The 24,477-nt window shown below is 56.5% G+C and overlaps 3 protein-coding genes across 8 annotated transcripts; 1 reads left to right on the top strand and 2 right to left on the bottom strand.

Moving 5' to 3' along the window:
• Positions 1-2,939: 2,939 nt before the first annotated feature.
• On the bottom strand, positions 2,940-6,058 carry ZNF579 (zinc finger protein 579). Its single transcript, XM_053915237.1, has 2 exons — positions 5,998-6,058; positions 2,940-5,008 (listed from the first exon to the last, which is right to left on the bottom strand). The coding sequence occupies exon 2, from the start codon at positions 5,004-5,006 to the stop codon at positions 3,339-3,341; it is 1,668 nt and encodes a 555-aa protein (XP_053771212.1). The 5' UTR covers positions 5,007-5,008; positions 5,998-6,058; the 3' UTR covers positions 2,940-3,338.
• Positions 6,059-13,740: 7,682 nt separating this feature from the next.
• On the bottom strand, positions 13,741-20,439 carry FIZ1 (FLT3 interacting zinc finger 1). 3 transcript variants are annotated; one of them, XM_053915240.1, is made up of 3 exons: positions 20,329-20,439; positions 18,072-18,416; positions 13,741-16,001 (listed from the first exon to the last, which is right to left on the bottom strand). In XM_053915240.1, the coding sequence occupies exons 2-3, from the start codon at positions 18,375-18,377 to the stop codon at positions 14,811-14,813; spliced, it is 1,497 nt and encodes a 498-aa protein (XP_053771215.1). In that variant the 5' UTR covers positions 18,378-18,416; positions 20,329-20,439; the 3' UTR covers positions 13,741-14,810. The 3 variants fall into 3 exon arrangements, with proteins under 3 accessions (XP_053771215.1, XP_053771214.1, XP_053771213.1); XM_053915239.2 differs by lacking the exon at positions 20,329-20,439 and adding an exon at positions 19,733-19,878; XM_053915238.1 differs by lacking the exon at positions 20,329-20,439 and having other exon boundaries at positions 18,072-19,497.
• ZNF524 (zinc finger protein 524) lies at positions 19,812-23,168 on the top strand. Of its 4 annotated transcripts, XM_053915242.1 has the most exons (3): positions 20,506-20,619; positions 21,199-21,992; positions 22,107-23,168. In XM_053915242.1, exon 3 carries the CDS (start codon positions 22,146-22,148, stop codon positions 22,935-22,937), a length of 792 nt encoding a protein of 263 aa, XP_053771217.1. In that variant the 5' UTR covers positions 20,506-20,619; positions 21,199-21,992; positions 22,107-22,145; the 3' UTR covers positions 22,938-23,168. The 4 variants fall into 4 exon arrangements, with proteins under 4 accessions (XP_045059844.1, XP_053771218.1, XP_053771216.1 ...); XM_045203909.2 differs by lacking the exons at positions 20,506-20,619; positions 21,199-21,992 and adding an exon at positions 19,812-19,940; XM_053915243.1 differs by lacking the exons at positions 20,506-20,619; positions 21,199-21,992 and adding an exon at positions 20,145-20,269.
• Positions 23,169-24,477: the final 1,309 nt, after the last annotated feature.

Raw genomic sequence — 24,477 nt, forward strand, 5'->3', positions numbered from 1 at the left:
TCAGTGGTTACCCGAACCCAGGGCTGGGAACAGGAAGTGACTATGAATGTGCATGAGGTCTTTTAGGGGTGATGAAAATGTTCTAAAATTGGCCCTGGCTGGTGTGGCTCAGTGGATTGAGGGCCGGCCTGCGAACCATAGGGTCACTGGTTCAATTCCCAATCAGGACACATGCCTGAGTTGCAGGCTAGCTCCCCAGTAGGTGGCGCAGGAGAGACAACTACCCATTGATGTTTCTCCCCTTCTCTTTCTCCCTCCCTTCCTCTCTGTCTAAAAATAAATAAATAAAATCTTTAAAAAAACAAAGAAAAGAAAATGTTCTCTGTGGCGATAGTCCCACAATCCTGTAAATTTGACTAAAAACCATTGAATTGCACACTTACGGCAAGTGAATTTTGTGGCGTGTAAATAAATACCTCAATGAAGGAGTTTAAGGGGAAAAAAAGGGCCCATAATAGTCTCTAGCTAATGGGAAAGGTTGCGTAAACTAATCCATGGAATCCCCTTAGAAAGAAACACAAGATAAATACTCAAGCAGTGTGTTTGCATTATTATTAGCAAACGTGATTGAGATCACAGATGTAAGACTTCATAATAATCATCACCGTTTGGTTATTTTACCAAGTCCTGAGTCTGCCCCACATATCTGGGCCCTGGTTTTCTCCTCTAAAGTTCTGCATTTTGTTCTAGGGATGTTTCTCCCAGGAGGTAGCAGATCCTTAAGTAGGCATGGGGGGTGGGGGATAGTGGTGGGGAAACCCGTGGTGGGGGGATGGTACGTTGGGGCTGGGAGACCAGTACGGGTGTAGGGAGGGGCCTGGAAAGGGTTGTATGGCTGGATCACGAGAGTTGTATCAGCTTGGTCAAGGGTTCAGGGCAAGGAGCTGGTCCATCCTGGGTTCAAATCCTACGTCCGCCATGTGCTAGCTATGAGACCCTGGACAAGGGACTTCCTCTCTGAGGCCATGATGAGGATGCGCCCTAATTCTCAATGGGGTGCTGAGGACTGCCTGATATCCAGGCCATGCCATCCTGGGACAATGGCCAGAACAAGGCAACAGCAGCAATAATTTCCTCCCAGGTGTCTTCTGGTCTCTCCATGAAGTGACTCATTTAACGTGAAGGGCTCCATTCATAGCAGTGACTCCAGATAGGAGGTGTGGCTTCGCTTGAATCCCCCGTTCACCCCTTCTTTAAATGGGGCTACTACCACATCGCCTGCCTCAGCGGGTTCTGTCCTGCGGATCGTGTCAAACAGGCGTCTGGCCACGGGAGGGGCTCACTACACGGTGGCCCACGTTCACATGTGGCCATGGGGAGCCCCTGAAGGTTCCTGGGGAGGGAGGTGGGGCTTTGATGTAATGAAAACATAGCCCAGTGCCCCATCTCCCCAGCACCCCAGGCTGTGGGGTCTAGTTTGTGGGACACCTGGTTTCTCTTGGCAACCCTCATTTCTTTGTGTCGGTACTTCATTATTTTCCATCCCCTCCGCTGGTCTGTAAGCCCCGTGAGGACAGGTGGCCAGCTGGTCTCACTATCATTCTGTACCCATCATCCATCCCTGGGTGGGAGGGAGCACCGAGATAATCGCACAGGCTAACATGGACAGAGAGCTCACTACGTGCCAGGCACTGTTCCAAGGGCTCAGCCAAGATGTGGGCCGTCTTGGACATGGGGCTCTGTGGAGCTGTCCTCTGCCTGACTCCCAGCCACCATTGGCCCTCTTCCCTCCCCTCTCCTGCCGCCTGGTGTTCCCATCACACCAGAGAAAACCTCTGCCCTCCTGAGGCCTGGGAAACAGGGAGGATCCCACCCTTCTCTTGCCTGGCCTTACAGATATGGAGACATCCAAGTGCTCAGTGCAAGAGAGCCATCGGAGGCATTGGGGGAAGGCAGGGTGTCTGTAGAAGCAATGAGAAGGGGTTTTGGGAAGAGGGGCTTGGACACAACATTCTTCCCTCCAGTCCTAGGACCTGAACACTTGTATAAAAAACAAACAAACAAACAAAAACACCCAGGGGATTTATAGAACATGACACTTTGCACCCCCAGGTCCTCCCTGTCTCTGTAGCATACAGAGCCCTCCCACTGCATGGCCTTTGCCAGAGCTTTTCCCCCACCTGGCCCGTCACTCCGTTAGAATTCACCTCACCACAGCCCCGCCCTCCCAGTGCTGTCTGTCCTTACAGTGCCCGGGGGAAAGATCCCCCTTCCCCAGGAGCCCTTTTCAGTACCTGATGTTAACTCTTTATGATCTCAGCTGGTGCCATCCGCCATGACAGAATGTTCTAGATTTATGCTGTCCAGCGGAGTAGGCACCAGCCACAAGGGGCCACTGTGACTGAGGAACTGGACTTTGAATCTTGTTCAACGTTGTTTTAAACTTATTGGTTCTCAATGTGAATGGAGGTAGCCACGTGGGGCTCCTGGCTAAACAATCTTGGAGGGAGACTCACAATTCCAGCTCCTGCCCTGGCTGGTGCAGCTCAGCTGGTGAGAGCATCATCCCGTACACCAAGGTTGTGGTTTGATCCCCGGCCATGGCACATACGAGAATCAGCCAGTGAACACATCAATAAGTGGAACAACAGATTGTTATTTCTCTCTCTCAAATCAATAAATAAAAATTTCAAAAAGAGACTTCCAGTTCCTCTTGGTGGGGGATAGTAGCTTCATCTTCAGCATCTTCAGAGCTCTCAGCCCTGGGCCTGGAGAATGTTTGCTGACTGGGTGTATATGCAGGATTCCAGGGGGGCCTGGGGCTCCCCGAAGTCTCCCAGGCAGGTGGTAATCTGTCTTCTCCCACCCCTGTGCATCTCGTGTGGCCGAGCTCTGCCTCCCTCCTGCCCCGAACCCAAGCTCAGAGCCTGTTGGACAGAGCCTGGCTCGCCTGGCCCCCTCTGCCAGCTCCCACCTCCACAGAGAGCCCCATTCTTGGGTCACGAACTCACATTTATTCACAGACAGACAAGGGACAGGGACAGATCTTTGCTCACTGGGGATCCCCCAGGGTCTGGCAGTTCCAAAGAGGTGATGGTGTCCAGTGTGTACAAAGAGGGCAGCTGGCAGGGGGTCCCCCAGTCTCCATCCTTCTGGCCAATGTCCTGCCCCTCCTTTTTCCAAGTGGTCCTGCCTCAGACACGGTTGGGTGAGCAGTTGGTAACCAGCATCAGGGACCTGGGGGTGGGCGAAGGGAAGGGGGCAGTCCATGCCCCCCTCCTTAGTGTCAGGGCTCAGAGGGGCAGGGGTGGGAAGGTGGAAGGGGTCCTCTCCTTCAGCTTCTCTCCTCCACATTGCAAACGGGGGGCCAACGGGAGGGGCGAGGGTGCGTGTGAGGGTCAGGAGGCCAGGCCGTCCAATCCTCGCAGGTGCGCTTTGCTGTCAATCTCGTCCTCCTCCATCTCGAAGGCTGAGTGGTCTTGGCTGTCGAAGCAGGAGGCGCTGAGGAAGACAGGGGGAGCCGGCGGTGACCGGGGTGGGGTCCCCGGGGAGGGGGGCTCTTCCTTGATGTGTGCGATGGGCAGGGGTAGCCCTTCCTCATCCTGCCCCGCGGGAGGGGGCGGCGGGGGCAGCGGGGGGGCCTGGGCCTGGAGCGCCTGCAGCGCGGCCGCCCTCTCCAGCTCCGCGCGGTGGCAGCGCTGGTGGCGCAGGAGGCTGTAGGCGCGGGAGAAGCGTCGCGGGCAGTGCGGACACGGGTGCGGGGCTGGGCCGCCCGCGTGCACCTGCGCGTGGCGCGCCAGGTCGGCCAGCCGCTTGAACTCGCGCTGACAGCGCACGCACTGGAAGGGGCGCGCCCCGGAGTGGGTCACCCCGTGCTGCCGCAGGTGCGCCCGGCGCCGGAATCCTTTGCCGCACTCTGGGCACCAGAAACGGGGCTCCCCAGCAGGGGGGCGGGCAGGGGCCGCATCGTCTCCGTTCTGCCCACCTTCTGCCCCCTCCCCACACTCAGCCCCTTCTCCACCCTCCGGCCCCTTCCCTGAGTTCCGTGCGCCCGAGGCCTTGTCGTCCTTCTTGCCCGCCGAGGGCAGCGGGGCCAGCAGGCTGAGCGCGCCGTGCACGCGGCGGTGCTGGCGGAGGTAGGAGGCGAGGCGGAAGGCCAGGCCGCAGTCCGGGCACACGAAGGGGCGGTCGGTGGAGTGGACCAGTCGGTGACGCGACAGAGACCAGGGCCTGGCGAAGGCCTTGAGGCAGATGGGGCACTGGTGGCGCTTGGGACGCGGAGGAGGCCCCCCCTCGCCCTCCTGCTCGCCCTCGGGGCGCAGGCACGGGTGCGCCTTCAGCTCGCCCTTGGTGGCAAAGGCCTCGCGGCAGCGGAGGCACAGCAGCGTCCAGTCGGCCTGGAGCAGGACCTGCTTCTCCTCCTGTCGCCCGGCTGCCAGCGCCAGCTCGGCCCTCAGCTCCGCCGCCCCGGCCTCGGCCTCCTGGGTCTCAGACTCCCGGGGCTCGGCGCTCGTGGGGGCCACGGGTGTGTCAGGCTCCCCCGCGGGCCACGTCTCCGGCCACGCCGTTTCCTCCGGGGCGCCCGCAGCGGCTGTGCCGGGCTGCTCCGCGTCGTCGTCCTGCGGGCCCCAGCTGGGCTCGGCCCCCTCCTTGGCCGCCCTGTCGATGGCCAGCTCGACCTCGCCGCCTGCGTGTTCCTGGGCCAGGTGGCGGCGCAGCTGGGCGGGCTCCGGGAAGGTGCGAGGGCAGGCGGCGCAGCGCAGTGGGGGCTGGGGCCCGTGGCCGCGCAGGTGGCGGGACAGGTGGGCAGGCCGGCGGAAGGCCTTGGGGCACAGAGGGCAGGCGTGGGGTCGGAGGCCGGAGTGGCTCAGCCAGTGCCGCGAGAGGTAGTAGGGGAAGCGGAAGAGGCGGCCACAGGTAGGGCAGGGCAGGGGCGCCCGAGGGGCTCCAGCAGCCCCCCTGCCCCGGCCTCGGCCTCGACCTCGGCCACGGCCCCGGCCCCGGCCACGGCCCCGGCCACGGTGAGGTGGGCTGCCCTGGGCGGGTGGAGGGGGCTGCGGATCCATGCCTGTACGGAGAAGGGGAAGAGATGGAGAGATGGGGGAGGGGAGGTGGCAGAGAGAGAAGCAAAGACAGAAATAAAAGTGCAGAAGGTCAGATATTCAGCCAGAGAAGGGAGGGAGAGCGACAGAGATGTGAGCCAGAGACAGAGGTGCACACAGAGAGACAGAGGCGGGGAGACAGAGACCAGGGGAAACAGAAGGACAGGGTGGGTGAGACACAGGGAGCAGGACACCCAGCAGAGGCAGAGGTGAAGAGAAAACAAAGAGGTTTAGACAGAGACGGTGTAAACACGGAGTTCAGAACCATGGCAGGAGGGGTAGGGAGAGACAGGGAGACAGACAGCCAGGCAGAGATTCATAACAGGAGGGGAGACAGGGGGAGACAAAGTCAGCCACTGCTGTTTGTCCAGGGGCCCCGCTTGGGGAGGGGCTGGGATCCAGACCCGATGCTGGAGGGGCGGGGGTGGGAGTCAGAATCCCGAGGCCCCGGAAACCGGGTGTGGGTGCCCAGGCGCTGGGGCTGGGAGAGGCCGGGAGTAGGAGGGCTCAGACTTGGGTCTGAGCCCAGAGGGGGTTGGGGGCCAGGACTCCTGGGATCGAGGGACGTGGGGGGCTGGGCACTGGGACCTGGGCTCTGGGAGATGATGGGGTGCAGAATCCAGACCCCCCTGTATGTGAAGGGTATGAGTTCCTGGGTCGCAGTGGTGAGGAGGGCGAGAGGAGGGGGCTGGGCTCCTCCGACAAGGGACAGGAGGGCGCTGCGGACCCAGTTGCCAGAATTCTCCAGGGAGGAGGAGGCTGCGGGCCAGGCCCCTGGACCCCCGAGGAAGGCTGCTGAGGGTCACCAGGTCCCCCAGGGGGCCGATCTCCCGGCTGGGCCCAGCCTGCTGGTCCCAGTCATGGTCTGCAGCTTTGGGGCCTGGGTGGAGGCTGTGCAAAACTCCTGAGCCCAGAGCCTGGACTGGGCCCCAATCGCTGGGCGCCCGGTGCTTACCTCGGCCTCCTCTGCGCCTTTCTTCCTTCCCCGCGGCCGCCGAGTGGACGGTGGTGGCGGGGAGGGAGGGAGGGCCGAGCGTAGCGTGGTGGGAGGGGGGTGGAGGAGGCTGGGCTCGGTGTCACTGCCTAAGCCTTCCCCCCGGAAACCCGCCTTTCCTCCTAGCCTGAGAGGAAAGACTGGCTGGGAGGCCGGAAGCAGGAGGATGAGGGGACGTCGGGGGCGAGGCAGGAGGGCAGCTGGGGCTCCAAGGTCCTGTAACGGGAAGAGCTGGGGACCTGTCCTCTGGGATCCCAGAGGGAGGAGGGGGTTGGGGGCCTCGGAGCCTGGGTCCAGCTCCTCTCCCCTCAAAACAGACACACATATTCATTCATTCCTTCAACAAACACACATTTATCAGGTCCTGTCTGTGCAAGGCACTGTGTTGGAGGAGGGGGTGGCCAGGGGGAAGGGGATGAATGAAGCAATGACAGAGGCTTCAGGGAAAATACCGACCCTTTGGATTGGAACCTGCCTCTAGCCTTCACTTCGCTACCTGGCAAGTGCCTCTCCCTTCTCCTAGCCTCAGTTTCCCCCTCCCCCCTTATTAAGCTCTGCATAGTCATTCAGGCCTTAATGATCAGCGTTAACTGAGTAGCTACTGTCAGCTGACTTGGCATATATTTTGTCACCTGTATTCACTTGACCCAAAGCCACTAATATTTACTGAGCACCCACTGTGGGCTGGGTCTGTTCTCGGTGCTAGAGCGACAGAGGCAAAGACAGCAGTGCTTGGACCCTGTCTGAGGAAGTTCACCCAGATGCAGTCACCCTACTGGAGAACGGACCCGAATGCAGCCAACACCGTCGTACATTGGGAATACAGAGACCAGGAAAGGCACTAAGCTGAGCTCCCATTCAGAGAGTGATCCCTGAGGGATTCCTGGAGGCAACCACCATTCAGCTGAAATCTGCAGGATAAAAGCCAAGGGTTAGGAATGGGAAGAGGGAGCAAATGGAAATGTGCCAACAGGGCCACACCTCAAACACCTAAAGTTGAGCAGCAAAGGCACATGACACCCAAGCTTGCTGCCATTTGTTCAAGGTGAAACACACAGTCAACATGGCTGCAGAGTTGGGGGGAAAGGACTTGGGAGAGTACGATTTGGAACAGCCGTAACTAGTGAGCCCGTCGGATAGATGGAACTTACCCGTCAGATAGATGAACTCGGAAACAGGCAAATCGTTGCCTATGCCGGGATTTAGTCCGTGCAGTATTGCCAATCCCTGCTAAAGAGCAGAAACTAGCTATACGCCCATCAGTGGGGATTTGGGTAAAAACAAACAAACAAAAACCCTGATTGATCCACTCAGTGGAATGCTAGTGTCCACTAAAAAAAGATGAGGAAGTCCTGGCCCAGCTGCTCAGTTGGTTGGAGCCTCATCCTATACACCAAAAGGTCGTGGGTTTGATCCTCAGGTGGGGCCCTTACAGGAGGCAAACTGATCAATGTTTCTCTCTCTCTCTCTAAAAGAAAATCAGTGAACATACCCTCGGGTGAGGATTACAAAAAGAAGGTGAGGAAGCCCTTTGTGCAAACAGATGGAAAAGCTCCAAGTGATAACTCAAAGGAGAAAGAACAGGAGGTGCAGAACAGCCCGCAGCTTGTTCTCTCTGTGCGTATCTGAGCGCTGGGTCTGCAAGACTGGGAGGGAGAGAGAGGGAACTGGCAACATTGTCTGAAGCCCAGGACTCAAACTTCTACACTCTATCCTTTCCTGCTGTCTGAACTGGAAACCATGAGACCATGTTCCACATTCCACAGAGTGAAAGGAACAAGAAATGGAGGGTGATAAAAATAAGAGTAAAGTCACAGCTGACTCTGTATGTGCTTGACGAATACCAGCCCATCTGCTCCTCCCTGTTTTATGTGAATGAAAAGGGGCCATGCACTAAACCCCACAAGCTCAGGGGAGGCTTGCATGACGGCCTTGCAGACTCGGAGACCTAAAGTGACTGCATAGGATGGTCCGAAATGAAAAACTTTTCAGTTCAGGCCCATCCGAATGAGCAAGTTCAATGCCTCCAGCAGCAGGAGTTCGGCAGGAGCCTGGACAGCTCTCTTTCTTCTGATGGCAATGGGCTGGATGCTGGGATAACACCCTGCCCAGGTACCTCCCCCAGCTCTAGCCCTTAGCTTTTAGCTTAGTTGCCTGAAACAAAAGTCGTGTGGAGGAAGATTCAGAGAGAGAGGCAGCTGTGGTGCAGTAAGGAGTGTGGCTGCTGCGCTTTGAGCTGTGCTTCCTTCTCTCACCTTCCCTTCCCATCTCTTCCAAGGGCAAAGTTGAACCTCTCCATATCGTGGGGGGTGGAGGGGAAGGGATGGCCAATACATAGCAGGGGATTCTAAAAAAAAATAAACAATAAAAACTTTCTAACTAAAAGTAGGTCATGACGGGCAGTCACATCCTAGGCTAGAATCTTCCCACGACAAAAGCCAGTCTCTACCTTAATTGAGCCTGTCTCTTGTCTTTTTGCATTTATGGTAACATGCCTTTGGAATGTCCAATTTCCTTTTGCTGCACCCTTCACAGCACTGGCACCACATCAGGGGGAGACCTTAAATCCCCTTGTTGTTGCTGTTATCTTGTTAATTGTTGGCTGTTAACTATCCCCTACCCACAAATGTGAAAGAAGTAAGTGTCTATCATTTTACTTTTTATCCAATCCCAGAGATTCCCTCCGACCCGGCTTTGCTTTCTTCCTCCTCCCTAATCTATCACCAGTGGACTTACTTGTAACCCATTTACGCCTCCTTTTTTGGTTATAATGTATAAAATAAGGTGCAAAACAGCCATTTTCTGGAGCATTTTCTCAGCCCGTTGAGGTTTTGCTTCCCGGCAAGTGTTGCCAGTTTGGCTCAAATAAACTCATAAAAATTCTCACAGGTTTGGATTCTTCTTCTTCTTCTTCTCTTCCTCCTCCTCCTTGATATCCTCACATGAGGGCATGCTTATTGATTTCAGAGAGAGGGGGAGGGAGGGAGGGACAGAGAGGAAGAGAAACATCTATAGGTTGCCTGCACGCACCCTGACCAGGGGACTGACCTGCAAACCTAGGCATGTCCCCTGACTGGGAATCGAACCCACTACACTTCGGTTTATGGGACAACCCTCCAACCAACTGAGCCACACCAGCCAGGGATGGATGTTTCTTACTTTGACACTTAGGAGGTGGGTACATGATTCTCCCATTTTAGAGACCGGTAAAGTGAGGTATTAAAGTTTTCCAAGCGAGTGAGTCTCAGTGAGTCTTTGCATTCCCCAAAGAGGTGGGAGAAAGGGTAGTGGTCAGGAGCATGACATTTAAAAGCTCACTAATACAATTTTTTGAAAAAGGATATGTATATATATGGAATAAAAGTCTAAACACATCTGTGGAAACAATAACACCAAATTCGAAGTAGGGTTTACCTTTGAGAAGGGAGAGGCAATCGGATCTTGGAGGGGCAATGAAATTTGAGGCGTATTTGTAATGTTTTAAAGCTGCGAGTCAGCACATGGGTCTGTGTTGTGCATGTGTGTTTTATTGAGTAAAACACATGTAATGTCAGAGTTATCATTTTAAAGTGTACAATTCAGTGGCATTCCGTATATTGGTAATGCTGGGTAACTATACCCACTGTCTAGTTGCAGAAACTTTTCATTACCCCAAAGCAGTCACTCTCCATTCCCGCCCCCTGCCAGCCCCTGGCAACCAATGATCCGCTTTCTGTCTCTGCAGGTTTGCCAGCTGTGGACGTTTTTTATCAGTGGAGTCAGAGATATGGGGTCTTTTACAGCTGGCTTTTCGCTTAGCACAACGTTGTCATCGAGATTCATCCACCCTTGTAGCCTGTGTCGGTAATTCATTCCTTTTTTTAACTGGCTGAACAATATCCCGTTGTTTGGACATACTACATTTTATCTCTTCATTGGTTGGTGGACATTTGGGTTGTTTGTACCCTTTGGCCTTTGTGAATAGTCCTGTTGTGACATCTGTGCTTAACCCTTTTTTGTTTGGAAGGCTGTTTTCAGTTCTCTTGGGAGAATTCTCCTGGGAGGTGTGCATGTCATTTTATCATCCCAATTTTAAGGGCTTACTTTTCTCTCTCTTTTTTTTTTTGAAACAAATTCAGGAATGGAGGGGATGGGAAAGAAGATGTCAGGCAGAGAGAACAGCAAGGTGGGCACGTGTTGGGGGAGACCAGAGGCCTTGGATTGGGGCAGCAAAGGCAGCCGCTGTGGCAGCGAGGCCAGGACTGCACGAGCGACTGTGTCCAGCCTCCTGGTCCAGGCTGAAGGCTGGACTCATTCCTGGCGCACTGAGAAGCCATTGAAAACGTTTGAAGCAGGAGAGTCACATGATCCGATTAGCGTTCTAGAGAAATTCCTGTGGGACCCACGTGGAGGCCTGGCCGGATGCGGGGGAGACGGAGGCAGGAGCAGGGAGGGGGCGGGGCGCGCGTCCAGGTGAGAGAGAAGCCAGCCGGGGCTGGGAACTGGGCTCCCCGGCAGGGGGCGGGACCTAGCGCTGATTGGCTCCGACCTGCACTGCCGGATGTCAGTCCCATCGCAACTGCCTCCTCATTGGCACTCCTTGCCTTGCAGTTCCCTCACCTAGAGATCACATCGCGTCCCCCTGTCCTGGACACCCTTCCCCCGCCCCCTCCTCGCTCCCTGCGTGAAAGGCTCTACTCCTCTGGCCCCTGGGGCCTCCCTCACCTGATGTGCCGCTCTCGGCTTCACTCTGCTTCAGCCACATCACCCCGGACAAACTTTCCGGACACAGGGCCTTTGCACCGGCCCTTCCCCCTGCCTGGAAATGTCCTCCTATATTTCTCTTACTCCCATCTGGCTGAAATAGGCTCCCTGTCACCGTCTAGTCCGTACTCTGCTATTAGTTTCTACGTTGTACTTACGGCCAGCAAGCATTAGGCTACTTGTCACTACCCACTAACTGCCTATCTCCTCGCCTATTGGAGTATAAACTCCTGAGGGTGGGGGGAATGTTGCTGGGCCTCCTGACACCATAGCATCTCCATGACAACCCTGGCCCTCTTCCAGGTGCTCACTGTCCAGGTGAAGCGGGTATCCAAGTGGGAGGGGCTTGTCTCTGGGGCGGTGCTTGTATCTAAAGGGGCTGGTCTTGTTTCTCCAAGGCAGGTGGGTTTTTGTTTTGTACTTTTTTTAACCCCAAGGGGGTGAGTCTGGCTCCTGGTTTCTGGGTGTTGGTGACAGAGTGGAGAAGACCCAAGGGCTTGACCTGGGTCCTTTCCAAATGCGCAATCTCAGATCTCCAGGCCATAAAGTCTTCCTTGAAGATCAACCTGGTACTTGTTTTCATCCCCCCAAATACATACGTATCCCTTCCTTGAAAATGTTTTCCCTTGTGAAATATATACACATAGATTTAAAAGGTACCGTACAGACGCAGAATGTAACAAATATTTATAAAATGATCACCAGGTTAAGAAATGGAATGTTGACAGTCATTCCAGAGCCCATAGAAGGTTCCGGCATGTCCCATTCCCAGCTTTACCTGTGTAATCCCACTATACTGAGTTTTGTGGAGGGAAAAAATGTTTTCCTTGTTTTCCTGAGTGGTTCGGCACCCACAATGCACCCTAAGCCATACCACAGTGTAGTTTTGCTTGTTTTTAAATGTTACAGAAATGCATCTGGCTTCTTGTGTCTGGCTTCTTTGTGGCTCTCATTTTTGCAATTATGTGTATCTGTACATATTCAATACGCCACCATTTATTTACCCACTGAATTGTTGCTGAATGTCTTAGTCCTCTTGGGCAGCCGTAACAAAATGCTACCTACTGGGTGGCTTATAAACAACAGACTTGTATCGCTCACCGTTCTGGAAGCTGGGAGTACAGGATCCAGGCTCCACCAAGGTCACCTTCTGATGAAGGCCCCCTTCCTGGTTCACGGCTGGTGCCTTCTGGCCGTGTTCTCACCTGGGGCAAGGGGCGAAGACTCTCTCTGTAGCCGCTTCTATAAGGGTGCAGAGGCTCCACCCTGGGGACCTGAGCAACTCCCAGAGGCTCTACCTCCAAATACTGTCATGTAGGCATTAAGATTTCAACTAATGAATTTGGGGGGATGCAAACATTCAGACCAGAGCAATAGGCTTTGCGGTTCGGAGTTCGGGGCCGTGAATTTCACGGCTGTGGAGGTTGTGAGATGCGTCTCCCGGTGTGAGGGAACGCGAGTTTCTCTAGAGTCCGTGCCCAGCAGTGGGAGGACTGCATCACAGGCTGTACACACCTTCAGCCTTACTGTATCGTGCCAACCTCCCAGGGATCTCAAATCTGAGAAGCTCAGGATGGAACTTTAAAAAAAAAAATTCATTTATTTCTTTTTAGAGAGAAGGAAAGGGAGAGAGAAAGGGACAGAAACATGGATGTGGGAGAGAAACATTGGTCGGTTGCCTCTTGTATGTGCCCCGACAGTGGTCCGAACTGGAAACCTAGGTATGTGTCCTGAATGGGAATCGAACCCATGACCTCTCACTTTACAGGATGACCCCCAACCAACTGAGCCACACACGGTCAGGGCTGGATGGAACTCTTGATTCCCATTGCCCCTACCCAAGCTGGCCCTCCTCTAGTTTTCTGGCCTTAATATGCCCACCCCCCAACCAATTTCTCCCAATTCTTCCCTTTCCATCACACACACATTCTACCTCCAGAATTCACCTCAAATCCACCCATTTGTCTCTGTCACTCTGGTGCAGGCCCCCACCCCTCTCTATTGGCAGACCGAGGTGGTCTTCTGCTGCCTCTACTCTGCCCCCCTCAGGTTCGTCCTCCACTCAGCAGCCAGAGGGATCTTTGTAAAGTCACTTTCAGCATCTTGCTCACCCAGGAAGTACAATCATATGCCTACTTGGGCCCACCAGGTTCCGTGGGACCTGACCCTCACTTAGCTCCCTCCTCTAGGCTCATAGCCCTCCTGGGCCCAACCAGGCTCTACCTGGCCTCTCCTTCCTCACCACCCCAGTCTCAGATCAAATGCCACCTCTGTGGGAAGCCTATCCAGACCACCCCATGGAAGGTGGCAGAGTTCAGCCACCCCCTTTCCTAACACCCTACCTCATTTCCTTCAGAGTGCTCACAACCCTCTGAAATTGCCTTCTTCATTTCCTTATTACTCTTTTCTATACCTCGTTGGCCCCACACTAGACTATCAACAACTCTACAAGTGGATTTGCTCACCGTTGGGTCCCCAGAGGGGTTACAATGCCTGGCATGCAATGGGCAGTTGGTACAGGAATGTACTTTGACACCCAGGAAGCAATCTGAAGGCCCGCCCATTCTCTGACCTGTGGATCCTAATCTGGGGTTGGAGGTACCTCTAAAGAACTAACTCCGCGACCCAGGAAGCAGAGTCGAAGGTAGGAACTCGTCTGGAAGGAGACAGTTTGCTTTTTAGGGGCGTGGCCCATGGGACTGAGTTTCAAAAGGACCTGTCTGGCTCTGGGGTGGGGGGAACATGTTTATTTTTGGAGTTGGATCTTGTGTTGAAGGGGCAGGGTTCCGTTTAGATGACACTTAACCATTTCAGATTTTAGGGCGTGTGCACTATCTCAAGGACTCCAACTTCCTCGGAGGGACAGAGGAAGGCTCTGTTTCCACTTAGGGGGTGTGTCCTAAGTCAGGGAGGGAGAGATCCCCACCCGCTGGAACCCAAGTTCAGACAATGAGGCAGCACTGACAGAACGAGGTTTATTGGGGTCCTGGAGACATTGGGGACTGGGAATAGGGGGTGAGGTCAAGGCTCATGGGGAGGTCCCCCTAGCCAAACCCCACCTTTCCCTCCGTGTTGGGAGGAACAGAGACAAACTGACAGGAATGGAAAGACGGACACGTCCTACACCACAGCTGGAGGGAGACTCATGTCCACCACCTGCCACTCAGGTGGGTTCACAGGATGGGGAATGACGCAGAAGAGGAGTGGTGAGTCTGCCCTGTTCACTGCGGGGAGGGGGTGGTACAGGCCACAGCCTGGGCCAGCCCTTGCCACTGGGCAGGAGGGTGTATATCTGGATCAGTCCATCCTACTGGGCGGGGGGATTTCCAGCCAGCCTATTCTAGTGCTCGGGGATGGGGAAGATCCTTAGGGTTGATCCATTCTGCCGTAGGGGGGAAGCCTACTTGGGGAGTGGGTTGAGGGTAGGGGGCATCTGCCCTGGTCCTCTCTCAGCATAGGGAATGAGACGGGGGAAGGCAGATTCCGGCGCTATCCGTTACCTAAGGGCACCAGTGATTGTGGTGGGTAGCATTCGGAGGGGATCCGGGAAAACTTAGGGACATGGTTGCCCCACATTCTCCAGATCAAGGTCCTTGGGAATGATGGCTCTCAGGGAGAGGCAGACTCCCCTTGGGGGAGGGGCGCCCATCTTTCATGAGGGCCCTTAAGGTGAAAAGTACCTGTGGAGACCCATTTCTCATCCCTAGGTCCCCCAGCCTAGGGGTCCGTTGATTAGGGAGCACCCAGCACAGGTTCCAGGGAGGCCTTAAGCTCAAGAGTCTTCATAGATCCAGGACCTATGAAGAGTCTTTCCGGCTACTCGCTGCCCCCCAGATGAGGGGCCTATGTGGATTTCTGGTGGCCCCACCTCTCCAGCCAGGGTCCCTGAACTCAGGGCACATGTCTGGATTTGGACGGTCCCCCGAGTCCCATCTCTCCAGCCCCAGGGCCCTTCGACTTAGGACCCGTGTGTGGATTTGGGCAGTCCCCCAGGGGCCGTGAATCCAGCCCCAGGCCGGGCAGTGGCACAGTCAGTCCATGCCCCGGTGCAGCTTCAGGTGCCTGGAGAGGTTGCTGAGGGTGATGAAGCCCTTGCCGCAGATATGGCAGGGGAAGGGCCGCTCGGTGCCGTGCAGCAGCCGGTGGCGCTTGAGGTAGCACTCGTGGCGGAAGAACTTGCCGCACTCGAGGCACGGGAACGGCTTCTCGCCCGTGTGCACCAGCACGTGCCTCTCCAGGTCCCGCGGTGAGCGGAACAGCTTCTCGCACTCGGAGCAGCCAAAGATCTTCTTGCCGCGGCCGGAGCTGGACGCGGGCTCCCCTGATGTGGGCTCCCCCTTGGGGGCCACCGTGGACGCCTCCGCCCCGCCGCCTTCCCCGTGGCTGGCTCGCCTGTGCTCCTCCAGAGCCGCCAGGGCTGCGTATAGCGCTCCACAGTGGCCGCAGCCGTAGGTAGCCGGCCCCGAATGTGCCTCCAGGTGGCTGGCCAGCGCCGCGGCTGAAGCGAAGAAGGTCCCGCAATCGCACTGGTACAGGGTGTCTTCCGATGGCTCCGCCGCCACCGCAGGTGCAGGGGCCTCCTCGCCGCCCTCGGGGAGCAGTGCCCCCAGCTCGGGCACACCACCCCCTACTCGGCCCAGGAGCAGCCCGCCGTCCCAGGCCGGCCTGGTGTCACCCGCTTCCACAGCGCCACCCTCTCCGGGGGTCTCAGGCCCTGCACCAGCCCCCGCGGCCCAGGCCTGCGCTGGGGGTGCGCCCGGTCCCTGCAGGTCATGGGTTAGCTTGTGCCGCTCCAGCAGCGCGGGCGCATTGAAGTCACGCTCGCAGCGCGGGCACTTAAAGGGCTTTACATCGGTGTGTGCGGCCCAATGGGCCGCCAGCTCACGGCCATGGTCGAAGCGCCGTGCGCAGGCACCACAAGCGAATGGGGGCAGTGAGGCTGCTGCAGCAGCAGCGGCCTCCGCCAGCCCCCAGCTCCCGGGCCCCGCCCCCTCCGGGCCCTCTCCACTGCCAGCACCCGCGCCCCCACACACGGAGCAGGGCCCCACGTTGCAACAGACAGAGCAGGGCGCGCTCAGGGCTGGCAGCCCAGGGCCCGGCTGCAGGGGGGCCGGGAGCACGCCGCGGTGCTGGCGCTTGAGGTGGCGGCCCAGACTGGAGCGCGAGGAAAAGCGGAGCTCGCAGACCAGGCAGCAGTAGGGCTTCTCACCAGTGTGGACGACCTGGGGGGTGGGAGGGAGAGTAGAGTATCAGGGCTGAGGGTCTAGCCTGCAGGGCAGGTTTCTGGACTTTCGGAGGGAGGTGGCCCAAGCCCTCTGCCAGGTCTACAAGGCCATGATCTAGCCTCCATGCTCTCCCTCTCCTTCTCTGCTGTGGGCCACGCTGGCATGCGCTTAGTCCCTCCCTCCTCAGCACCTTTTTGCACGTGCTCTCCCTGAGGCAGGGGAACTGTCCCTCCCACTGCTCCTGACTAACTCTTGCTCAAGTCCAACAAGCCCACCTAGAAGACTGGAACTTCCTGGGAGAGTGGCTAAGCACTGAGGATCTGAACTGGCAGGCTTGGGTTCAAATCTCAGCTCTGCCTTACACTTTCTGTGAAAACTTGGACAACTAATGGCCTCTCAACAAACTTTCCCATGTCCTACTTATCTCCCCTAAACCAAACCAGTGGATGTTGGGGAGAGAGAGAGAGGCTTTGGTAATTGCCAGGGGTAGGAGGTGGGTCTTCCCATAAATGTTGTGGGAACTTTTACAGCAGAACCATCCAATAGAACTCTCTGCACTTTCTATGTGGTGGAAACGTTCCATTTCTGTACTTGCCAATTGGTGACCACTGGCCACGTGTGGCTTTTGAGCACCTGAAACGTGGTTAGGCAGCTGGGCGAGACCACCTAGCCTCACACAGGTCTCTATTGAGGTTGGCCCAGACACAGCTTTTGAGCGTAGAGGTCTGTTGACGGGTAGTGTCTTCCGGGAGAGCTGTAGTGTCTCTGTTGTATTAGCCTCAGAATGCAGTAACCCTGTGTCCTTATGTCTCAGTTTGACATTTATTACCTTGGTTGTTCAGTGACTGTCACCCTCACTAGACTCATGGCTCTGGGAGGCCACGGAAGGAGTGGACTATGTCCGTTTTGTCTCTGTCCTTCCCTCCCTCCCCCCAAGGACCCTATAGACCTTAGATACTCATTAAATTCTCAGTTGAATTATAACCTACTACTGGCCAGCGGTGAGACCTCAGAGGGCTGTGAATGTCACATCAAGTTAAGAACCAGGGGTTTTAGTGGGAAGGAGAGGGTTCCAGGTCACAGAGGCCGGACATGATGGGGAGAGACAGGAGGTAGTAAGACCACTTAGAAAGTTGGGGTCAACATCCAGGCTGCGAGGTCCTTGACCAGGGCAGATACCATGAGACAGAGAAGGGGACAAGTGTGAAAGGCCAGTGAGGCATCTGGTTTTACTCAACCTTGTAGTGGGAATGTCTGACCCGTGGAATAAAATCCCACTCCTCACAGCAGCCAAGAAGGTGAACGTGACTCAGCCCCTGCCTCCCCTCTTCCTCACCCTCCTTCTGCTCTGCCCCAGCCTCCCTCCACCCCAACCACACGGCCTCCCATCCCTTCCTTGTTCACACCAAGCCCCTCCCACCTCAGGGCCTTTGCACTTGCTGTTCCCCTTGCCTGAAACGCTGTTCCCACGGTAGATGCCTACTCATACTTCAGGTCTCAGCTCAGATATCACCCTTCCCTGCCCTTCCCCACCTTGTCTGGTGGCCTTTGGCTCTCCCCACTTTACTCCTGCACGTCGCCTTGTTGTTGAATTTCCTTCCTAACACTTCTCCCTTTCCAGAACATTCTTGCCTGTGTATTTGCTTTCTTGTTGATTGTCTACCTTCAGTGGAATGTAGTTTCTCCAAACACTTGGACTTTACTGATTTCCCTTTGGCGACCCCAGTTGGGAGCAGGGAAAGCTCTCAACTGATCATCCCTGAATAAAAGAATTAAGTGCATACGTGGCAAATCTGTCCTTAAAAATGGCAAGGGAACAATTAACACAAAACTGCAGAGACTGGTGTGTGGGGGAACAGGGTGTGTGGGCAGGGGGTGGGGCACTGGTACTATAATCCCTAAAAGGGTGGTGTCTGAAAGAGAAAGCCCTGGTGTTTTGATTGGTCAGGGTGCTTTGGCCGGGAGGGAGAAAGAGGAAAGAAGTTTTCTCTGTTGCCCCGAGTGGGGGTGGGGCTCCAAGGGCGCGTCCAGCCCAGGGGGGCAGACAGATGGGCCTGCAGGACTCACCTGGTGGTGCAATAGGCCAGTGGAGTCTCGGAACCCCTTGGGGCAGGCGGAGCAGCGGTAGGGCCGCTCACCCGTGTGCGAGCGCAGGTGGTTGGCCAGGTTGAAGCTGTGCTTGAAGCCCTTGCCACAGCGTGGACACGCGTGGGGCTTGAGAGCAGTGTGACGCGCGAAGTGGCGCCGCAGGTCCGAGCGGTAGCGGAAGCTCTTGCCACACTCACTGCAGTGAAACGGGACGCGGGGGGCGGCGGCGGGCGGTGCTGGGGCCGGGGCAGGGACAGGGGGCGCTGCCAGTGGGGCGTCATCCATGGTGGCGTGGCGTGAGGGCAGTTGTGGGTGGGGGGCTCTCTGGAGCAAGGGAGACAGTGAGGGAAGGTGAGGGAGTCACCTCCCCTTAGTCCTCCCACGTCAGGCTTTTGGGACTCAGACCCACCACCTATCCCTTGGAGCCCTGACTACTAATCTTTAAGCCACTCCCACCGGGACCACGCCCACTGTCTTTAAGCCCATTCCCCTATAAACCCTTCTCCCACTCATCTGCCAGTCTACCTAATCATACCCAGTCGCCTTTTCCCCAGTGTTTTGTCTCACCCTCTCATTGTGAACAGACTCCTGCTCCTCTAAGCCCCGCCCACTCTTGCTCGGGGTCACGTCTACTCTTTCCAAAGTCCCTCAGCACTGTTCCAGGAGCCTCTTCTATCCTTTGACAAGCCCCTCCCACCCCACTGTAAGCTCCTTCCAATCTTCTTTGAAGATTAAAGTCCTGGAACCTCCAATAAAACCCACCGAAACTCTTTTCACCGGCAAAATACGGATAATAGGAGGACCTAGCTCACCAATGGCAGTTATTACTGTCTACCAAGTTCCTTCAAGTGTCTTCTTCAAGTCCCACGTCTCTTCCCCACTAAGATCTGCCTCCAAACCCCACTCTATTTGGCTTTAAACCCAGCCTTGAAGTCAACCCCGTCCTTTCCAAGACCCGGCCTACCGAACACTTCTCACTTTCTCAACCCTTCCGAGTATCGCCCCAGGCTTCCTAAGTCATTTCACTTGCCATTTCCACGAAGCCTCCCCAAATTACACGCCTAAACCCCACCCCCTCACTACGTCCACGTTTCTCTAAGCCACGCCCCAGAACAAACTCCACCCCTTCTACTCTAAGCTCCTCCCGCCTTTACACTGAGCCCCATTTCCCCCACTCAGCTCTAATTAAGACCCTTCCGTCTCGGGTCCTTCTACCACTTTGGGCCACGCCCCTTTGTCAATCCCACCCCTTTGCTCAAGCTCCTCCCATTTCCACCCACGGACCTGCTCCCTCCACCAAGCCCCGCCCATCTCCACCATAAGCCACGCCCACAGGCTCCTCCCAATCATTGCTCCGCCCCCAGCTCCCACTAGGCCCCGCCTCCTCCCCACCCAGTAGCCTGCGAGGCCTGCCCCCTCCCCAGTCCGCTCCAGGACCCAGGCGCTCAGAGCTGGCCTTTTGTGCCCCTCCCCCCTGCCCTTCCTAAGAGGTGCGGCCCCGGGCGCCCGGTGTGGGGGCAGGCTAAGTGGGACCGCGGCCAAGCGAGTCCACCTCGCTCCTACGGCGCTGGGGTTCTGGAGCCCTAGGGCGGCCGCGGGAGGCCAGGAAAGTCAGTCGGCTTTCCTCTTTAATTACTTACACCTCCCTCTGGGCGCCGACATTTTGGGCAGCGGGGGTAGCGTCACTTCCACCCGGGGGGCCCCTCGACTTCCGCCTCAGCTACCTTTCCCCCACACTCCCCCTTTCTCCCGCCTTCTTGGCTTCCCTCCTCCCAGCCGCCCGCCCTTCTCCCTCTTTCCCGTCTCTTTCCCAGCACTGTGAGAGAAGCCAGGTGGGCGCCATCTTAGGTAAGGGCAGGAAGAGGGGCAGGGTTCAGGGTGACCCCGGCGCCATGTAGTCTAAGGGCACGAAGCTTAGCGTGCCGCGTTCCCTCAGCGGTGTCGACGCTGGCGGGTGAGGGCATATCTGAGTCCATTTTTGCAGCCTCAGGCTCTTTCTGGGTAGGATGTTAAGAGTTGCATCAGAAGAAAAAAAAATCAAAGTCCTCCTATTGCGAAGAGAGATAAGAAAGCGCAGGCTCCATCTTGTCCTCAGCCCTCCAGGAGGCACTGAAGCTTATCAGGCGCCATGTTAATTACGGGAAGGAGCAGCCATTTTCCCGTTTCTCATCCTTTCGGTACCTGTGTTTGATTGGGTCTCCGACTGGGTACTTTGTGGAAGGAAAGGCATTTCTACCTGGTTGGGATATGTCGGTGGGTTACTTCCCGCTCGGGGCGAGCGAGTGCGCTGTGAACGCAGGTGCTGTTAGCGGCCTTTAGGACCCAGCAGTCCCTTTGTTCCCAGCGGGCGCCCGTCCAACGGGGTGGGGTAGTAGGCGGGGCCTCCGGCGTCCGCTCTGAGGGGCGGGGCCGTCCGGCGCGCGCGCCACCGCGGGGCAGGGCCCCTTCTCCCCCGCCCCTTCCCATGCGTCGGCCCCGTAGCCCCCCGCGCGCGCACACTCTCGAGCCTTGGCGACATGCAAATGAGGTACCCGAGAGGAGGGGGTCCGGGCGGGGGAACGGGAGCGGAGGGAGGGAAGGCCTGGAGCCGCGCGCTCCCGGAGCGCGCCCCCAACACCTGCTCCCGCGCTCGCAGCAGCGTGCGCTCGCCGACCTCGCGCCCCGCGGAGCCGGCCCGGGCGCGCGCGCTCGCACAGACCCCCTTCCTGGCGGCCCCGGGCGTCCGCGGCCCGGCGCCGCTCATTGGCCGCCGCCCCCGCAGGGCCCGCCTTACGTGCTCGGGGGCCGCCGGGCGCGCGTCTGCTAGTGTTCGTGCGGAGGGCGAGGGTCGGATCACAGCTCCGGAGGCCCTGGTTGTAGTCCAGGTGCCCCCCACCGGAGTGAACCTTGCAATCCTGGAAAAGTGCCCCGCCTCTGGGCTTCCGCTTGTGTACCCGTTCCAAGGGGACGCGGTGGCACCTGCAGCCCCTGCGCCTAACTACACCTGTGCTAATTCCCTCTCCCCTAGTTCCTTGGTCGCAGCTCTGATGATGATGGCGGTGGTGGTGGTAGTTTATCAAGTCCGTACTATGAGCCAACGGACAACTCTGGCATTTTCATTTCACAGAGCTGCATTCAAACACAAGACCAACGGACCCCATGATGTCCTCTTGTCCCCTGAGTCCCTTTCTTCTCATTTCCTGAGCTATTGTGTCCGCGTGAGATCTGGTTCGAATCTTAGCCCTGCCACTTCCTGACACAGGGCAACTGACTTGACTTTCCTGTACCTCAGTTTTCCCATTTGGAAAATGAGGGTGATTGTGATCTTACTCAGAGGGCTAATGTCTCCTAAGTGCTCTGTGTATTGAGCACTTCTGTATTGTCCTCATGGCATGTTCCTGCAAGTTGGTGGGACTATTCGTCCAATTTTGCAGAAGGCTTAACTGAAGCTTAGGAAAGTGAGCACCTTACCCAAAGCCACAGAGAGAGTAAGTGACAGACTGAGGAATCGAACCCAGAACATCTGACTCCGGAGACCAGACTCCAATATGTTTCCTCACCGACTCCGGATCAAACATCACCTGGGACCCGTCCCTTTCTTCTGATCCTGAACCCCTCGCCCTCCCGCTTCTGCCAATCAAGACAGCAGACAAAAACATTTCTCAGGCCTCTATGGCTCTGGGGTTTGGTGGACTGTCTGCTTTAAGGATCACACTACTGGCCTGTACCCTCAGTTGGACTCTACTCCTTTCAGGATTTTTCTTTATTTTGGCTCAAATTGACCTTGAACTTCGAGATCCATGGCAGGGGTCCGGGAGGCCTGGGGAACACCTGTGAGGCTCAGGGCAGTGCCTGTTTACCAACTGGCACAGAATTATCTTGCTCTTTTCCTCATCAGCGTCGCTATAATTGTGGATCCAGGTAAATGTCAGCCATGCCCAGCTCATGAGACCCAAAGGAATGGGTGAGGTCTTGGGGGACAATGGGTGCTCCAGACCCTCCCTGCGCTGACAGCTGCTCTTTCTCTCCTCTTAGCCCGGCTCTGGTGCCCAGACCCAAGGCCCCCACTGCTCAATGGACACCCCTAGCCCAGACCCGTTGCCTTCGTCTTTGCCCAAGGAAGAAGAGAAACTTCTGGCCTTACCACCTTCTGTTTCCCAGAGCCGCCGAGGCGGACGTGCTGGGGGGGCCACCTCCTCCAATCAGACGCTCAAGGCCTGTCTCCCTCGAAAGCGGGGCCGTCCCCCCAAGTCAGGGCAGGAGTCCCCGCTGGTGCAAGGGGTGACAGTCCCTGTGGGCAGCGACAGTGGCAGCAACCTGCTGCTGATCGATGATCAGGGTGTGCCCTATACAGTCTCTGAAGGGTCTGTAGCAGGTGGTCCTGAGGGCTCCGGCCCTAAGAAGGCTCCGCACTTCTGCCCAGTGTGCCTTCGGGCCTTCCCCTACCTCTCAGACCTGGAGCGCCATAGCATCTCGCATTCGGAGCTGAAGCCACACGAGTGCAAGGATTGCGGCAAGACCTTCAAGCGGTCCAGCCACCTGCGGCGGCACTGCAACATCCATGCCGGCCTGCGGCCCTTCCGCTGCCCACTCTGCCCCCGCCGCTTCCGCGAGGCCGGTGAGCTGGCCCACCACCACCGCGTCCACTCCGGGGAGCGCCCCTACCAGTGCCCTATCTGCCGGCTGCGCTTCACAGAGGCCAACTCGCTCAGGCGCCATGCCAAACGCAAGCATCCCGAGGCCATGGGGGCACCTGTGTGTCCCCTGGACCCAGGGTCTGAGCCACCGTGGGATGATGAGGGCATCCCGGCCACAGCAGGGGCCGAGGAAGAGGAGGAGGAGCTGGAAGGGAAAGAGCTGGCCTGACCCACACTCCCAGCCACCCCTCTCCAGGTCAGGTTTAGAGCTGGGGGTTCAGCTGGTGCTGCACCTGGGCAGGGAGGCTGGGACACCCTCAGGTCTGGTGGTCTTCCTGTTGTGGGAGGGGGTTGCAGGTAAGGACCCAAACTTCTGGGCCCTGCTGCCTTCTGCCACCTACTCATGGACTGACAGGCCCTTGGAGGCAAGAGCCATGGAAATAAATCACTGCCTTCTGGCTTCCTGTGTGTGTTCAGTGATAGTACCAGGGCTGGCCCTTCTCTACTCCTTTCAGATACCCATCTGCCACTATACTACACATGGGGGTGCATGGAATTTGGGAGGGCCCCATGTCATGTGCCTCAATAACTTGGCGCTAAAGAAGTGGATTGTGGGGAGCCTTTGTCCCCTCTCCCACCTCTGGAACACCCCAAAGCACTCCCCTAAATAGCCACTCTAAGTAAAACATTGAACCTTCTATGTAGATGTGACTCTAGGCTTCCATCCCCCATTCCAGCCAGATCCTGGAAATTCTGCAGCCACCACTTTGCCCCATCTCTTTGTCTTGACCCCGTTTGGAAGGAAAATTTAAGTTGATAGTTCCTGGCAGAACCGACAACTTTGCCAAGGCTTAGGTAGGTAGGGGGTGTGGTTTGGAGTGACCTGCAAAGGAAGTAGGAGGTGGCTGGGACTGAGCCAGGAGGCTTATTGGGCAGGTAGGTGAGAACTATGGGTGGGGCTTAGGGGAAGGGCTGTATGAACTGGGGTGGCGCTTAAATTGTTTTACGGGCTGGCAGCAGAAAGTGAGCGATTTAGAGGAATGGATAGGGTTTATCTGAAGGGAGGGGCTTCAAGGAGAAACTAAGCAAGGTGTCAGGAGGGGTGGGAATGAACTGTTAAGATGCCGAGAGGTGGGCATGACTGCTATTCATGCCAAGGGAAGGGAAGGGGTACCTAAGAGAGGAGTGACTAAGGGAATCCCTGAGAGAGGGGGAGCTTAGCAGGATGGGCTAAATAGAACTGGGCTTGGCTGCTTTGGGTGGGGCTGAGTCAGGGGCGAGGTTTGCAGAGATGTATGAGAGGGGCTGTGTCAAGTGTGTGGTAGAGCTGTGCTTCTGACTTCAGCCTGCATTAGAATCACCGGAAGGTTTTTTTTTTTTTTTTAGTTGTCTTATTAGGTCTGCAACATAGTGATTCGGTATTTCTATACACTACGAAATAATCACAATCAGTCTAGTTACCATCTGTCACCATACAAAGTTATTACGATATTATTGACTATATTCGCTGTGCTGCACATGACGTCTCTGTGACTTCTTTATTTTATAACTGGAAGTTTAAAAACCCCAAGAGTTTCTGATTCAGAACATCCGGATCAGGGGACCTGAGAATTTCCATTTCTAACAATTTCTGGGGTGATGCCTCTGCTGCTGGTGTTTGGACCATAGTGTGAAAACCACTGGTTTAAAGGGAAACTTTTAGAAAGTTTAGAGGTTCGGGACACAAAGATCACATTAAAACTGTGAGAGAGGTGGATGGAGCTGGGGGA

Source organism: Desmodus rotundus, chromosome 12 (assembly GCF_022682495.2).
Source record: "Desmodus rotundus isolate HL8 chromosome 12, HLdesRot8A.1, whole genome shotgun sequence".
NCBI classification, from domain to species: domain Eukaryota; kingdom Metazoa; phylum Chordata; class Mammalia; order Chiroptera; family Phyllostomidae; genus Desmodus; species Desmodus rotundus.

What these genes read in the sequence shown, in the direction of transcription:
- ZNF579 (XM_053915237.1), bottom strand. Translation starts at nt 5,006, where the DNA reads ATGGATCCGCAGCCCCCTCCACCCGCCCAGGGCAGCCCACCTCACCGT.
- FIZ1 (XM_053915240.1), bottom strand. Translation starts at nt 18,377, where the DNA reads ATGGATGACGCCCCACTGGCAGCGCCCCCTGTCCCTGCCCCGGCCCCA. An exon ending in CTGGCCTATTGCACCACCAG is followed by an intron (nt 16,002 to 18,071) that starts GTGAGTCCTGCA and finishes CCCACCCCCCAG; the next exon opens with GTCGTCCACACTGGTGAGAA.
- ZNF524 (XM_053915241.1), top strand. Translation starts at nt 20,557, where the DNA reads ATGCGTCGGCCCCGTAGCCCCCCGCGCGCGCACACTCTCGAGCCTTGG. An exon ending in CTTGGCGACATGCAAATGAG is followed by an intron (nt 20,620 to 22,106) that starts GTACCCGAGAGG and finishes CTCTCCTCTTAG; the next exon opens with CCCGGCTCTGGTGCCCAGAC.